This window comes from Vigna umbellata, chromosome 8, assembly GCF_029865625.1.
Source record: "Vigna umbellata cultivar VRB3 chromosome 8, Vumbellata_1.0, whole genome shotgun sequence".
NCBI lineage: Eukaryota > Viridiplantae > Streptophyta > Magnoliopsida > Fabales > Fabaceae > Vigna > Vigna umbellata.
This window is the reverse complement of record NC_142172.1, coordinates 48573360-48588357: the sequence shown is the minus strand read 5'-3', so window position 1 is coordinate 48588357 and position 14998 is coordinate 48573360. Positions and strand designations below refer to the sequence as shown.

Genomic DNA, 14998 nt, shown 5'->3' with positions numbered 1-14998 from the left:
GTTCACTTCAATCATTTCCACCTCAAACATTCACAGCTTCATCGCTTTTATTACCAACACGAAACTATATGTTCCAACTATTCTAACCATCTTTCTTTCTATTCCACGTCACAATAACTGCTGTTTTAACTAATTAATCAGTTATTTGTTATAAATTAACTAAAATAAAAATACATGCGAAAAATATTTGATAAAAGAAACTTAAACCAGTATCGTTAAATTTTTTATTACTAAATTAAATATAATATAAATTATATTTTATGATAATTAATTTAAACTTTTATATTTTTAATTTTTTAATTGTAATTACTACTTTTGCAAATTTAAATCAATAAAATTTAATGTCCCGTAAAGATAAAGAGAGTGAAAAAATATATAATTTTTTTATCTCTGATTAATTATGCGGAAAAATGACAGAACCATTTTTGTGAAATTAAATATTAAAATGAAAATAAAATCATAAGTAATGAGACCTAAAAAGGACATGCAAACTACATTTTTTTGATAAAGATTCAATTAACAATACTCAAATTGTAAAAAAAAAATAATTAATTACTTTTGTAAAATGATGTTATATGTATATGCGTATATTTTTTTCCTTTTTCATTTTTGGAATTTTTATTTAAAGTGTTTTTTTCTATTTTTTATATTATTATCACATAAAACATTATTAAAGTTACATAAATGTTAATTTTATAGTATTTTTATATTATGCCGTTTCCTTTAGTCAATATATTATCTATAACATTTGACTTTTATTTTTGGTAATGCTTTCTTTAAAACATGTAGTATTTTTACTTTAATATAATATTGATTCAAAATATTTTAAAACAAAGACAGGTAGGAATGATAAAGAAAGCCTATGAGTAATATTTACTTTTTTTTTTCCTAATTAGGTACAGGTGATATTACTTTTTTTTAATTAGGGTAAGAAAATGATGAGAATATATATATATATATATATATATATATATATATGTTTCTCATCTCTTTCTTTTTTATCCTTCTTATTTTAAACTAGTGAAATATGTGTTTACTTACTTATTTTAAGATAGGAAAAAGTAATAAAAATTTTGATATTGTTATTATTATAATTATAAAACTATATGAATATATTTTATAAATTTATTATAAGTATTTTTTTTTATTTTGTAGTTAATTTTGTAATTAAAAATGATTAAATTTAAAGAAATTTCAAATTGGAAAAAACGTATAAATTTGTCAGAATAAAATTGATAAAATAATTATGCTAGTTTAAAAGAAATAATTTAGTGAATAAAATTTGAAAACAAATATAGATACAAAAAATAAAAATCCTTTTTGTACATATATATAAATTTATATATAAACATAGAAATAAATACATAGATATAGATTACTAAAATATGTATAATTTGTTACATAATTTAATAAATTGTTATTAATTTTTATTTGATCTTTATTTTCGTATCTAATTTTACACATTTTATTATTTTTATTATAAATTATTTGTAAAATTTTTATTTTTTATTTATACCACTATAATTTGTTTTTTATTTTTGACATGGGATAAAAGAAACATGTTTACTTTTTATATCAAATACTTGATAATATTATAATTTATTTGATGTGACTTTTATTTTTTGTAAAAATATTATTTAATTAATATTTAAAATAGCAAAATAAGATATAAGAACGTAGATACAAGTATATTTATTTTCTAATAAATATGAAAGAACAATAATTGATTGCTCAATAAATTTTACAGAGGCTTGAAATTAATTAAAAACTATAATAATAAATACTACAAAATATATCCATCAACTAAATTAAATAAAACTATTTATAAGTTAATTCAACCTATAACTTTAATAAATATTTTATTAAACAATTTTAGCAACTTCCACTTCGTCTTGCTTTTTTTGTTTTTTGTTTCATTTTACCTTTTTTAAGTCAACTTCTTCAGTAGTTTTGCAAAAATACAAACTTAATGTCACTTTTTAAAGATACAAAAGTTGAAAATGAAAACGAAATGCTATTTTGTATAAGAAACAAGTTACATTGTTTCATTTACATATATATTAATTCATAAATAAGCATTAAATATTAAATATAAAGATCAAATGACTGGTTTTTAACCTAATTTAGAAAAAAAAAAGTTAAATAATCGATCCAGAGGATGAAACACACATATTAGAAGGTTGTATAATTTTCCATAAATAATTACCATTGTTAGTAAACGAGTCACTTTGATCACCTAAACATTAAGACTATTTCAATAAAGTATAATTAAAAGTTAACAAATTTTAATTTTCTTGAGCCCGTACATATCTTAAATGGTAGGTATACGAAAACATATTAAATTCAAACATATTTTCTTAATCAAATTAAATGATGATTATTTGTTTTCCTTTTTAGAATTTTATTCAAAAAACTGTGTAAACCTAATCAATGAACAAAGAAAAAGCTTCAGTTTAGAAATTTAGAAAAACATAAGAGAAGAAAAATTGTATACAGAAAGGAATTTTGATCGTTAAAAGTTCTCATAAATTACAAATTTTCAATTTTTTATTTGAAGTAGTTTCGGAAATTCAGAAATTAAAAATAAATAGTTTTGGAAGATAGAAATAAAAAAGTAAAATTTAAGAAGCTAAAAGTGTATATGAAAAAGGTTGCACCAAGAACAGGTGTGACTTGTAGCAGAGGATCATGGCCGCAACAATGAAAAGTGAAAGATAGCTGTGAAGCTATAACGTAAGACACTGTGTAATTACCGTGTCAGTGTGTATCTCTGATACAGTGACAAAACCATAAACATAAACAATTAGTAAAACAAAGGAAAATGAATGAAAATAGAAGAAGATGCCAACATAGGAACAGTAAAATACAATTAACGATGAATCATGTCAAAGCACTGAAACATTATAAAAATTGGAAAATGAAAAATATTAAATTGGATCGATCCTTCATCTCTTTCTCTCTCTCTCTCTCATATGATATAGCCCTCTTCCTTTCACTTTAATCCAACAATAATAATTATTCACCAAAAAAAAGTTGAACAGATACCATCATCATTCATCATCATCACCCACATCATCAGAATTCCAAGGTGGGTTCCCTTCATTTTCTGCCAGTATTTGGTAGCATCAGTGAAAGCTCAAAACTTTATTTTTATTTTTTTGCAATTAATCTTCTTGAGATTAGATTTGGTATTTTCTTTTTTTATTGGTTTGGGCGTCCATCAGGGGGTTGCTAGGTTGGTGTCAAATTAGTCTTTTGCTTGTCAAAAGTGTCCTGCTTTGACTTTTTGCACTGTTTATCTGGTTGCAAATTTTCGTTTTCCGTGAGTTTAGCTTGTGGGCACACTGGATTGTTCCCAAGTCTGTGCTTCAGGCAGCGAAGTTGGTTTTTTAATCGCCTGAGCTACTACAGTTGAGTGTTTTTTTTCTTCAACGGTTTCAGATTTGTTTTCTGTTACTATCCGAGGAAGTCCAGGAATTCTCTAGATTTGAGTTGTTTTAATTTTGTCTTTGTCAAAGTTGAGTCTGCCGGTCATCCCTCATGGGCAGAAGCATGTGAAGAGTTTCTTTTGTTATCAATGTTTTTGATTTAGAGTCGGTTTGCTAGTGTGCTACCAGTGAAGCAAAGACTGTGTTTTTTATTCTGTGCAGTATTTTGGTCATGGTGAGTTTCAGGTCTTGAATTTTGTTCGGCTGCAAGGTTATTATTGAAATATGATGGTGTGTGTGGAGTAGAGCTGTGTTTGTGTAGAAGATGAGAAGGGAACAGCAAGAGGGATGCCGAGCTTCAATCCACAACTGCCCAATTCCAATGCATGGTATATTTCCTCTTAGCAGTTACTCTTAGTATTAGATTTAATAATACTAAATCTGTCCCGTTTTATGAAATGTGGTGTATAGTTTTCCCAACCTAGATTTCTTTTGTTCCCATGTCATTGCTCCTTTATTGGATATTTGGATTCATTGTCCAAGCAACAATAGAACATTCACTGAAAGGGGAAAAACATCTTGGTTTACTAGACTATTAGAATGTTCCTGTTTTTGCCTTTTGAATCCATCAAGTTTAGAAGACTTAGGTTTTATGTGCTGTTTGTCTGAAAAGAAGGACCTGAGCTGATTTGTGCTTGTCTGTTAACTGAATCTGATTATGTTTTTTTTTTTCAGCTATACAGAGGGAAGCACAATTGATTCTTTTCGTCTGTCTGACTTTGATCAATCAGTTGGATATCGCATAGAGGATGCTGTTGCCTTGAGTGGAAGTAAGTATTCTTATTGTTGGAGATTCTGCATTGTTTACTGATATCGTGTATATAATATAAGCGTGGGGCAACTACTCATACTCCATGAGCTAGCTTTCGTGGTTGAATTAGTCCTATCCCAATTTTAAGATGGTATATTGTTGTTGGGCTTTTTAGTTATTAGATTGTTATTGTATCACCTACAAAATGTTTAGTCACATGGGTAAAAGATGGCTATTCGATGAAAAGTAATCACTTCCAAATTAATTCATAATTTCATGTAACCTTACGCATATAGCTTGATTTAATTTCGTGTAACTTTATGTATAGGACTTCATTTACCATAATTAACCTTTTAACCTAAAATCGTTAAAAAGGAATAGCCACTCAAATTTTGTTTCCCAATTTCCTGTTACTTTAGAGATGGAACTTCATATAAAATCTTTAGCCACTTAATGTTAACAAATAACCACTTAATAGAAAGAAACACATAGCAATTCACACATTTCTTTGTAACGCTGCATCTAATGCTGAGTTTCATGTTTCACAGTAAGGCACTCGGTAGTACAAATTAGTATGACCACAGAATAAAAAGCAACGGCCACTCACATGATTTCTTCTCAATTTGATGTAATTTTACAAAGAATTTCATTTACATCTGTTAGCCACGTAGTGGTAACTAATAATGACTCAATAAGAAGCAATATTCGTTTTAATATTTCTTCTTAATCTTTTGTAACATTACTAAAATTCATTTACTAATATAATCAGTGTGAGTGGTCAAACTTGACTTTCTGCATTAAACATTTACTTTGAGCATTCCCTTTCATTCAAAGAAATATTATGCACGAAGTAAAAACATACAAACCCTTTGTCGGTAAATTCACTTGTTCTACCTCCAACTAGTATGGTTATGTACGGGAAAAATACAAAAAACATGCTAAAATATAACGAAGTGCTGTGAAAGATAACAAAAAGGAGCAGTAATACATCCACAGATGCGCACATGCTAAAATATATATACTGGCCTCTTAACTCTTGGGTAAAGAACTAGATATCTAAGTTTATACTCTGACTAAAGTATTGCTTCTATTCTTGGTAAAATGTAATCTTTTCTCCACTTTTTCATTCTCTAATAATGTTATCTGATATGTGATTCAGACTCAATTTTAGACTCACTTAAAGTAAGTAGCCAGACAGTTTCTCGAGGTGTTATTCAACTTGGTTCCTTTGATAAGGTGAGTTTTGCTAGTTCTCGTTTTCTATGAAACATTCAGCTTGTTAAATTAGGTGATTGCTGGCTAAAACATAATTCTCTTATTTTACATTTTTTTTTCTGTTTTCAATTTAGTTGCCAACTTCACTTGACAAAAGCATATTAACAAACCAAACAGAGCAGCAAAGCTTGCAATTCCAAAAGGTTCACACATCAAATTTGGTTACTGGTGATACAGAACACCGGGAAGAGTTTGCCATGGCTGATGCCAGTCCTAGAACTGATATTTCTACAGATGCTGACACCGACGATAAGAATCCACAGGTGAAGTTTCTTTTTACCTTCCATGCAATTTTCTTCTTGGTTTTGAACCTATTGAACTCATCATCAAGGATTCAACTTTCCCATTCTGTTCCTTAAAGCTGTGGTTATTTTGTTGACATTTCTTACAATCTGACATTTGCACATTCCACATGTACAGTTTGATAGAAATCAAGCCCTTGCTGCTGTGGCTTCTGACTCCAGTGACAGATCAAAGGATAAAACAGATCAGAAGGTAAAGTACATTTTGAAGAGTAAATGACCATTTTGGTCACTCCAATTATATATAACATCAAATTGACCCTCATAAGATGAAACATCTGGTTGATCCTTAAAGAACTAAATGATGCCATCAATAAACATTGAAGTACCAATAATGATGTCAATTTATAGATTGAGGACCACACTAATATTGTGTATACCATTTAAGGACCAACATAAATGTTTACTCTGTTTAAATTTATTTTTCTATCTAAAATTTTAGATAAATATTTGTTACATGATCATTGGCTTTTAATTTATCACAGACTCTCCGCAGGCTTGCTCAGAATCGTGAGGCTGCAAGAAAAAGCCGACTGAGAAAGAAAGTAGGAACATGAACTTTTTTGTTAATATTTCTTGTTACAAGTGATTATCTGTTTTCTTCTTTCTCCATATAAATATTGGCATGGCTTCATTGTAACTCAAATACAGGCTATATATTCTCATCTGTGTGGTTGTATGTATTTGAATGATCAGTTTGGTCTACAGCTTTTGTAGGCTTGCTTGCGAACTGAGAGTACCATGGACATTGATTATGTTCAAGTGATAATATAATATATTTTTTAATTGAAAAAATCAATTTGTCAAAGTGAAAGGTGGATAGAACAACTAGAGGTAGAATAGGATATCCTCAAAAATGGAAAATATCCACCAAATTGGAAAATTGTAGGTAAAACCATGAATATGAAAATAATCAAGAATTCAGCAAGACTGCTTTTGGCTGTCTGTGCTTAATTTTCCCATTGTCTTCTCAACAATGCAGCTGAAGTATACTTCCTTTTATGGTGAGAAAATACACACAAAATGAGTACAACTTTCTCTGAGCTCTGACTCAGTTAAACATGTATTTTGGTTACTAAATATTGTGAGTACTACAGTTATTACCTCTGTGATGTTATATCCATGGCAATTTTCTGGATGTTTCTTCTTAACTGCACTTAGAAGGGAACTTGTAAACTGATAAATATGAGTATTCAACCTTTATAGAATAGAGCGCTTTGGAATAGTAATTAGTTATTTGGTAATGAGTATGGGTTGAATTGGAATACTCTGATACTTGTAAGCTGTACTGTTTTTATTTGTTTGATCTCTTTGATAGGTTTTAGAAATAATTGTGTTTGCATCACCCCACTTGGCCATTAAAATGCAAGACTTCATACCGAAATGTTGTTACTCTTCAGGCTTATGTTCAACAGCTGGAAAGTAGTCGTTTAAAGCTGACCCAACTGGAGCAAGAGCTTCAGCGAGCTAGGCAGCAGGTAGGGTGCAATTATTCCTTGGAAGTAGATTATGTTCTCCTTTTTAGTGAAAACTTTGCCAATCTATGCTCATATTCAATTTAAACTCAAATGTCTGGTTTCTTTCCCTGCAGGGAGTCTTTATATCAAGTTCAGGTGATCAAGCGCATTCGATGAGTGGAAATGGTATCCTTTTCTCTAAAATATGTTATTAATTCCACAAGTTTTAATATCAAAATATGTTTATAACTTGTGTCTTACTGTACCAAAAAATTTCTGGAATGTATAAATTTCTCATCTGTTGCATGTGATAATCCATAACTATGTTTTTCTACAGGGGCCATGGCATTTGATGCAGAATATGCAAGGTGGCTGGAAGAGCAGAATCGACAAATTAATGAGCTAAGATCAGCTGTAAATTCTCACGCAGGTGATACAGAACTCTGCATGATTATCGATGGTGTAATGGCACATTATGATGAAATATTTAGACTGAAGGCCAATGCAGCTAAGGCTGATGTCTTCCATTTGTTGTCTGGCATGTGGAAAACACCAGCCGAGAGGTGTTTCCTATGGCTTGGAGGTTTTCGGTCTTCTGAACTCCTCAAGGTGAGCTGATTGTGACCCTTTGGTTTGTTGAAAGATATTATGGCTTTATTAAGCCCTAGTTTTTCATTGTAATTGTTAAACTACCGGGAAGAGAGATATTGAGTTGAATCCGTGTATTTCTGAGACAACATAGATACTTTATTTATACTGAGAAAATGAGATCAATACAATAAATAAAGGAGATTTGGTTTACTCTAACAATAAATATGAAAATAAATAAATATATTTACATATATAATCTTGATATTCTTGATTATATAAGATCTGCTCCTTATTTCTAGAATTATAACAGCGACCATACAAAGAAAAATCTCCTACAGTTTTTGGTGATAATTATAAGATACCCAACTTGTTGTAACCTGAGAGTTCTGTAATAGAGAATACATGAATTAAGGGTTGAAATTTTGCATCTATATTTATGGTTGCTTTCTGATAATGCTGGTTGATTTAGAATTTAAAATGTTGGATTTAGGATTCTTATTGTGTGGTAGGTGTTTTATCATATTAGGACTTTAAGACTATTAATATATCTGTATTACAGTTTCACTTTCTAGAATATTAGTGTAGATACGTTTGTTTTGACATTTTGTGAATAACCCATCATTATATCATATTTGTATGGTTCAAATTCCTATTACCCTCTTCTCTCCTTTTATATATGTTTGAGATACTTTGTATGTCAAGTGATTGTTTGAGCCTTGACTAGAGTGACATGAATTTGGTTGCAGCTGCTGGTAAATCAGTTGGAACCTCTGACAGAGCAGCAGTTAGTGGGTATCACAAACTTGCAGCAATCTTCCCAACAGGCTGAAGATGCATTGTCTCAGGGAATGGAAGCATTGCAGCAGTCCCTTTCGGAGACATTATCCACTGGATCACTTGGCTCCTCTGGTTCATCAGGGAATGTGGCAAATTACATGGGTCAAATGGCTATGGCCATGGGCAAATTAGGGACACTTGAGGGGTTCATTAAGCAGGTAAAAGACTTATCTTATTCACATATCAACAATCAATTCAAGTATCTTGCAGACCACCCTTGGCTTTCTATTCATTTTCACAGTTGATAAAATTTTCTCACACTATGCAGCATTTATAACAAACATCACTGTTGAAGTAAATTAACTGAGTTCTTAATTTGTGTGGTGATGATTTGAAGGCTGATAATCTGCGCCAGCAAACACTGCAACAAATTCATCGGATACTGACAACTCGGCAATCTGCTCGTGCACTGCTTGCAATACATGACTACTTTTCTAGGCTGCGTGCTCTTAGCTCTCTTTGGCTTGCTCGCCCAAGAGACTGATGCATGGTAAATAGCGTGTCATTAATTTTCATGGCTCTGACACTGCTTACAATTTTACTGTGTTGTAGTTTTCATATTACTGATGTTAGTTTTTCGTAAGTTATAATCTAGAAACTGAATTGGTGACCAGGGTATGTATTTTGTTTATTACCACTAATGTAACAATATTCTCCATTGTAACTTGGTTTAAGAGATTACATTATTTTATACAAAATAGTTGCAATGTGTCCTTTCCACAATTGATCAAGAGAATGCCCTCTGGGTAAGCCAAAATACATCAAAAGTGACTCTTTTTTTTATTATTGTAAAGTAAAAAAAAAATGTTTTCTTTAAGTTTTTTAACGTGTTTCTATATCATTTTCAATTTTTTTTTAATTCTTTAAGCAGACGATAATCCACATTTATACGAATAAAATGATGATTAACAAATCCTAAATATTTCAGAAAATAACCTTAAATTAAAATACAAGCAAATTTGTGATTTCGCCGTCCCTCTTTCTTTGGAATGGATCTACTAATTTTCTTCTTAATCCTCATTTTAAGATCATAAAATTAAAATATAAACGTCTAAAAGTAAACTGTGGCCATGTAAAAAAATTTACTTTTTCTTTAATAGTTGAAAACTATTCAATTTTTCAAACAGGATTTGATAAACAAATTTATTTCAGTAGCTTGTAACCTTATCCTCAAAATTATAATGCATGTTTTTTTTTTTTTGTGTAAAATGGTTGAAATGGGCCATTTATAAATGAGCAAGATTGTCGGAAAACGACGTTACCTATAGATTTTGGCAGTCTTAAAAATGGTAACAATTGATGTTGGGAATCCTCCTATGTCCAGAATGCATGCATGGCATCGCATAACATATCATGTCGTTTCCCTTTTGAAAGACCCAAGAAACAGAAGGGAAAACGATAGAATCTGAATGGATCATCAAGTTTTCTGGGGAATGTCTAAAATTTGCAATATCCATTGAAAATTGGTGAACGTTACTGTACCCCATTGAATTCGATCACTGCATCGTGGATTTAGTAATTTGTTATCATTATTATTAGGTTTTGGATTATTTTAAAAAATTGAGGAGAATGACGGCAACGAGAAGGCAATCGGCACCAGGAAGCTCAGGGTATTTGGATGTGTATCCTGACCGCAAAATCTCGTTTTTTAAGAACCCTTTTATTCTCGGACTCACTGCTGTCGCTGGCATTGGTGGCATGCTTTTTGGCTACGACACTGGTACCTAATTTCTCCTTTATTCTAATATTGTGCTTTTCATTTTCTTATTTTCAACCACTCACACAACTTTACAATAATCGCTTTAACTGTCATGTCAACAATGATGTTGACACTGTAAAATTTTACGTATGACCAACTATATTACATCCTATAAGATGTTATTAAAGATGTTCTAATATTGTGTATTACCACCAGTGAGTTACGTCTATACATTTCTAGTTCTTTCATATTAAAAAACAAGGTTTCAAGAAATTCACTTACTAATTTCCAAAATAATGTCATACTCGAAGTTCAATGTTCGGAAAATGGAATCGAATTCTCAATTACATTACATGCAGTGGCTGACCATGTTTTTGAAAACACTCGTGTCCCTGTTCCTATAATGTCCCAGTTATCTTCTCTGTAGCTGCGTAACATTCATTTTGTCCCAGGTGTCATATCAGGAGCACTTTTGTATATTAAAGATGATTTTGAAGCGGTTAGACAAAGTAATTTTCTTCAGGTACGATTAATCCTTGTGATCTTCCGATGTGATTGAGTACAGACTTTACAAACAGACATTCGTGTATATGATATGATGTGATATGCATCTGTTTACAAGTTAAAGTACGTATTGGATTCATGATTTGATGCTATAGAGGTCGAAAACTGAATCAGAAGATTAGGAATTTCAGCATATGATTGCAAGTAAATGAATCGTAATAATATGAGTTGGCAGGAAACAATAGTGAGCATGGCAATTGCTGGTGCAATAGTTGGAGCAGCAACAGGAGGGTGGATAAATGATGTATATGGACGAAAGAAGGCCACTCTGATTGCTGATGTAATATTCATTTTAGGAGCAATTGGCATGGCTGCTGCAGCAGACCCTACTGTGCTAATTTTGGGACGTTTATTGGTTGGTTTGGGTGTGGGTGTTGCATCTGTTACAGCTCCTGTGTACATAGCAGAAGCATCACCGTCTGAAATAAGAGGCTCATTAGTAAGCACAAATGTTCTCATGATAACTGGTGGACAGTTTCTTTCCTACCTCGTAAATCTTGCTTTTACAAGGGTAAATAATCGATTACTTTTGTTTAACTTCATTTTACTCAATAGCCAGCTAGAATAGAATTTAGTTTTCTTTCTCCAAGGTGTCTCAAAATGTCTCTGTTATTCAACCAGGTTCGTGGGACATGGCGATGGATGCTGGGAGTTTCAGCTGTGCCAGCAGTGGTTCAGTTTTTTCTCATGCTTTCTCTACCCGAATCCCCAAGATGGCTCTTTATGAAGGTTCGTACAGCTGCAACATTCCTCTGCTCTTCTCGGTAGCTGTGTATTTTGTGATCCTCTGTTGTGTTGCATGTGCAGAACAGGAAAAATGAAGCTGTCGATGTGCTTTCCAAGATTTATGACATCGATCGCTTGGAGGATGAAGTTGATTTCTTAACGGCTTTGTCAGAGCAAGAACGCCAAAGAAGGAAGAACATAAAATTTGGGGATGTTTTTCGATCAAAAGAAATCAGACTGGCATTTCTTGTTGGAGCTGGACTTCAGGTAACATAAAGAAAACCCATTTCACTTTACAAACAAGTATTCCTAAACTCATTTTCAGTGTTGAATCCATGAATGAAATTCACCATCTTTCTAACATGGGTTGGATGATTGCGCAGGCTTTCCAGCAGTTCATAGGTATAAACACGGTGATGTACTACAGCCCGACAATAGTCCAAATGGCTGGGTTCCGGTCTAATGAGTTGGCTCTTCTGCTGTCCCTTTTAGTTGCTGCCATGAACGCCGCCGGAACAATTCTTGGCATATACCTAATAGACCACGCCGGTCGGAAGAAGTTGGCTCTTTGTAGCTTAGGAGGGGTGTTTGCTTCTTTGATAATCTTGTCTGTGTCATTTTTAAACCAATCATCAAAAGAACACTATGGATGGCTTGCAGTGTTGGGTTTAGTTCTGTACATTGCTTTTTTCGCCCCAGGAATGGGACCTGTGCCATGGACTATGAACTCAGAGATATATCCAGAGGAATATAGAGGAATCTGTGGGGGCATGTCAGCCACTGTTTGTTGGGTTTCGAATTTGATTGTGTCTCAGAGCTTTCTTTCAGTTGCAGATGGCATAGGGACAGGTTCCACTTTCTTGATTCTTGCTGCCATTACAGTTCTTGCCTTTGTGTTTGTGGTATTACATGTTCCAGAGACAAAAGGATTGACCTTTGATGAAGTTGGACTCATATGGAAGGAGAGAGCTTGGGGCAAGAACGCTGACTCTCAGAACCTTCTTGCTCAGGGAACTGAAAACCAATCTTAGGACACTGTCGTTTTCTTAATTACATATATTTCATTTCACCTGTACATATGGTCCCTCTAATGTATGTATGTATATGTACACTACTTTTGGTAAAAAAAATAAGTAGAATATGTTTATGAATATGTAAGTATTCTATTTTAAATAACTGAATAATAATATATTTTTTTTGTTTTTATTTCAGGAAATATATTTAAGTTATTTATGTCTTGTTTCAATAATTTTTTTATCGTGTACTTATTTCAAAAAAAATATGATAATTGAGTCAATTGAAATTATTAACGGTCTTACATTTTTTAGAGTAATTAATTAAATATTCCTTTGGATCCACAACAAACTTAAAATAAATTTAGTAATGAGTATTATTTGCGATGAATATTGTGTATTTAATATATGAATAAACAACTGAAATAATTGAATATTTTAATTGTTATTTTCATAATTCTTTTTTATAAAAAAAAGGAAAATCAACTTAAATTACAATTAAACGGATTATATATATATATATATATATCTTATGAAATTGTTCTTGATATTTATAATTTAGAATTCTTTTAGCTCGAATGAATTTGGTTGTACTACATCAAACAAATTTACAGTAAACATTCCTAAAAAAAACTTTAAAAGAATAACAAAATATAAACTAATATCTAAATAAAAAGGCTTTTATGTAAGAAAAAGTGTTTTCTTGAAAATATTATTCCACACACCTAAATTTTTACATTTATCTGATTCTATCTTACTTATTTTTTATTTTCTTTTTTTTAAAATACAGAACTTTACACATTTTAAATTATTTTACACTTATATATATATATATATATATGGGGTTTGCTAATGCGCGTACGCCTGTTTTTCAGTTGGTACATTTTAGCAATGTGTACCGGATTTTAGTAGACAAAAATACCTTTATATATCATGGATTCTAAGTTTTAAAGTTAAGGGTATTTTAATAATTTTCATTCTCAAAACTTAAAAAAAAAAAAAAAGAAACCCCCAAACCCTTACTCATCTCTGTCATTCCTCTCAACCCTTTCTCTTTCATCTTTCTCACTCCAATCTTTTCTCTGTCATCCCTACTGTAGCCCCAATTGAAAAAAATCAGAAACACCCGTTAAACAATCTTACAAAAAAATGATTTTATAATGAGTTTTGATCTTATAATTTTTGTCTTATCTAATTTTATCCAATTTTCACAAGCATAAAGGAATTGGTAATTGACTTGGAAAAAAATCAAAAATACTTGTTGTTAAACAATTTCTTACAAAAAATGATTTTATAATAAGTTTTTATTTTATAATTTTTGTCTTATCTAATTTTATTTAATTTTCACAAGCATAGTGACATCCGAAAGAATTGATAATTGGCCTGGAGGGTTTGTTTAGAGATGATGTTTCAACATATGCAGATGATGAAATTAGAGAAATTAGTGAAGATGGTGAAATTGAAGAGATCTTGAATGAACCTTTGCCTCAAGGTGAATATGTCAATCACTCAACTCTTTAGAAAGACAAATTGTTTAAAGACAAGTGTTTCTGATTTTTTCAATTGGGGCTACAGTAGGGATGATAGAGAAAAGGTTGGAATGAGAGAGATGAAAGAGAAAGGATTGAGAGGAATGAGAGATGTGAGTAAGGGTTTGGGGGGTTTCTTTTTTTTTTTTTAAGTTTTGAGAATGAAAATTATTAAAATACCCTTAACCTTAAAACTTAGAATCCATGATATATAAGGGTATTTTTGTCTACTAAAATCCGGTACACATTGCTAAAATGTACCAACTGAAAAACAGGCGTACGCGCGTTAGCAAACCCCTATATATATATATATATATGAATATAAAAATGTGTCAATACCATTTCTTTTATTCTAAAATCAACCGCATATAATTAACCATATTAAATGTTGAATATAAAAATAATGTTTAATGTAACAACAATAAAATAAATGCATATAATAACAACAATGTTTAAAAATATACTAATACAACAAATAATAATAATAATAGTAATAAAATTATATAAAAATATTATTAATAAAAATAAAATGAAAATAAAAATATAAGATGATGGTAATAAAGCTATTTGACCATATTTTAGATTAAAAGATAATTTTAACATACAACGTTAATTTAGTTACTCATAATAGTTCATAAACTTTCTCCTTACTTTCCAAAAAAAAAAAACTTGTTTCCTTACAAATTCTCTTTTTGTTATTTTCTTTCTTTCTTCACTTCCTCCAGTCTATTCATAATCCAAATATAAGTACTCTTGGAGTTTGGTT

General features: G+C 31.0%; 2 protein-coding genes across 5 annotated transcripts; both read left to right on the top strand.

Annotated features, from left to right (window-relative positions):
• Nucleotides 1–2930: 2930 nt before the first annotated feature.
• Nucleotides 2931–9424, top strand: LOC124847134 (transcription factor TGA6-like). Of its 4 annotated transcripts, XM_047324549.2 has the most exons (13): nt 2931–3088; nt 3675–3817; nt 4164–4258; nt 5399–5475; nt 5589–5777; nt 5935–6009; nt 6302–6361; nt 7217–7294; nt 7408–7459; nt 7611–7703; nt 7830–7882; nt 8611–8859; nt 9039–9424. In XM_047324549.2, the coding sequence occupies exons 2-13, from the start codon at nt 3777–3779 to the stop codon at nt 9183–9185; spliced, it is 1209 nt and encodes a 402-aa protein (XP_047180505.2). In that variant the 5' UTR covers nt 2931–3088; nt 3675–3776; the 3' UTR covers nt 9186–9424. The 4 variants fall into 4 exon arrangements, with proteins under 4 accessions (XP_047180505.2, XP_047180503.2, XP_087953460.1 ...); XM_047324547.2 differs by having other exon boundaries at nt 7611–7882; XM_088097334.1 differs by having other exon boundaries at nt 2936–3088; nt 3651–3817; nt 7611–7882.
• A 486-nt stretch (nt 9425–9910) lies between these two features.
• On the top strand, nt 9911–12853 carry LOC124847123 (inositol transporter 1-like). Its single transcript, XM_047324522.2, has 6 exons — nt 9911–10421; nt 10853–10923; nt 11140–11475; nt 11586–11693; nt 11772–11957; nt 12074–12853. The coding sequence occupies exons 1-6, from the start codon at nt 10271–10273 to the stop codon at nt 12719–12721; spliced, it is 1500 nt and encodes a 499-aa protein (XP_047180478.2). The 5' UTR covers nt 9911–10270; the 3' UTR covers nt 12722–12853.
• The last annotated feature ends 2145 nt before the right edge of the window (nt 12854–14998 follow it).

Coding starts and splice junctions, on each gene's coding strand:
- LOC124847134 (XM_047324547.2), top strand. CDS start 3,777: ATGCCGAGCTTCAATCCACAACTGCCCAATTCCAATGCATG. Junction 4,259..5,398: donor TGCTGTTGCCTTGAGTGGAA/GTAAGTATTCTT, acceptor TATGTGATTCAG/ACTCAATTTTAGACTCACTT. Junction 7,460..7,610: donor GCATTCGATGAGTGGAAATG/GTATCCTTTTCT, acceptor GTTTTTCTACAG/GGGCCATGGCATTTGATGCA.
- LOC124847123 (XM_047324522.2), top strand. CDS start 10,271: ATGACGGCAACGAGAAGGCAATCGGCACCAGGAAGCTCAGGGTATTTG. Junction 11,476..11,585: donor TAAATCTTGCTTTTACAAGG/GTAAATAATCGA, acceptor TTATTCAACCAG/GTTCGTGGGACATGGCGATG. Junction 11,694..11,771: donor CAAGATGGCTCTTTATGAAG/GTTCGTACAGCT, acceptor TTGCATGTGCAG/AACAGGAAAAATGAAGCTGT.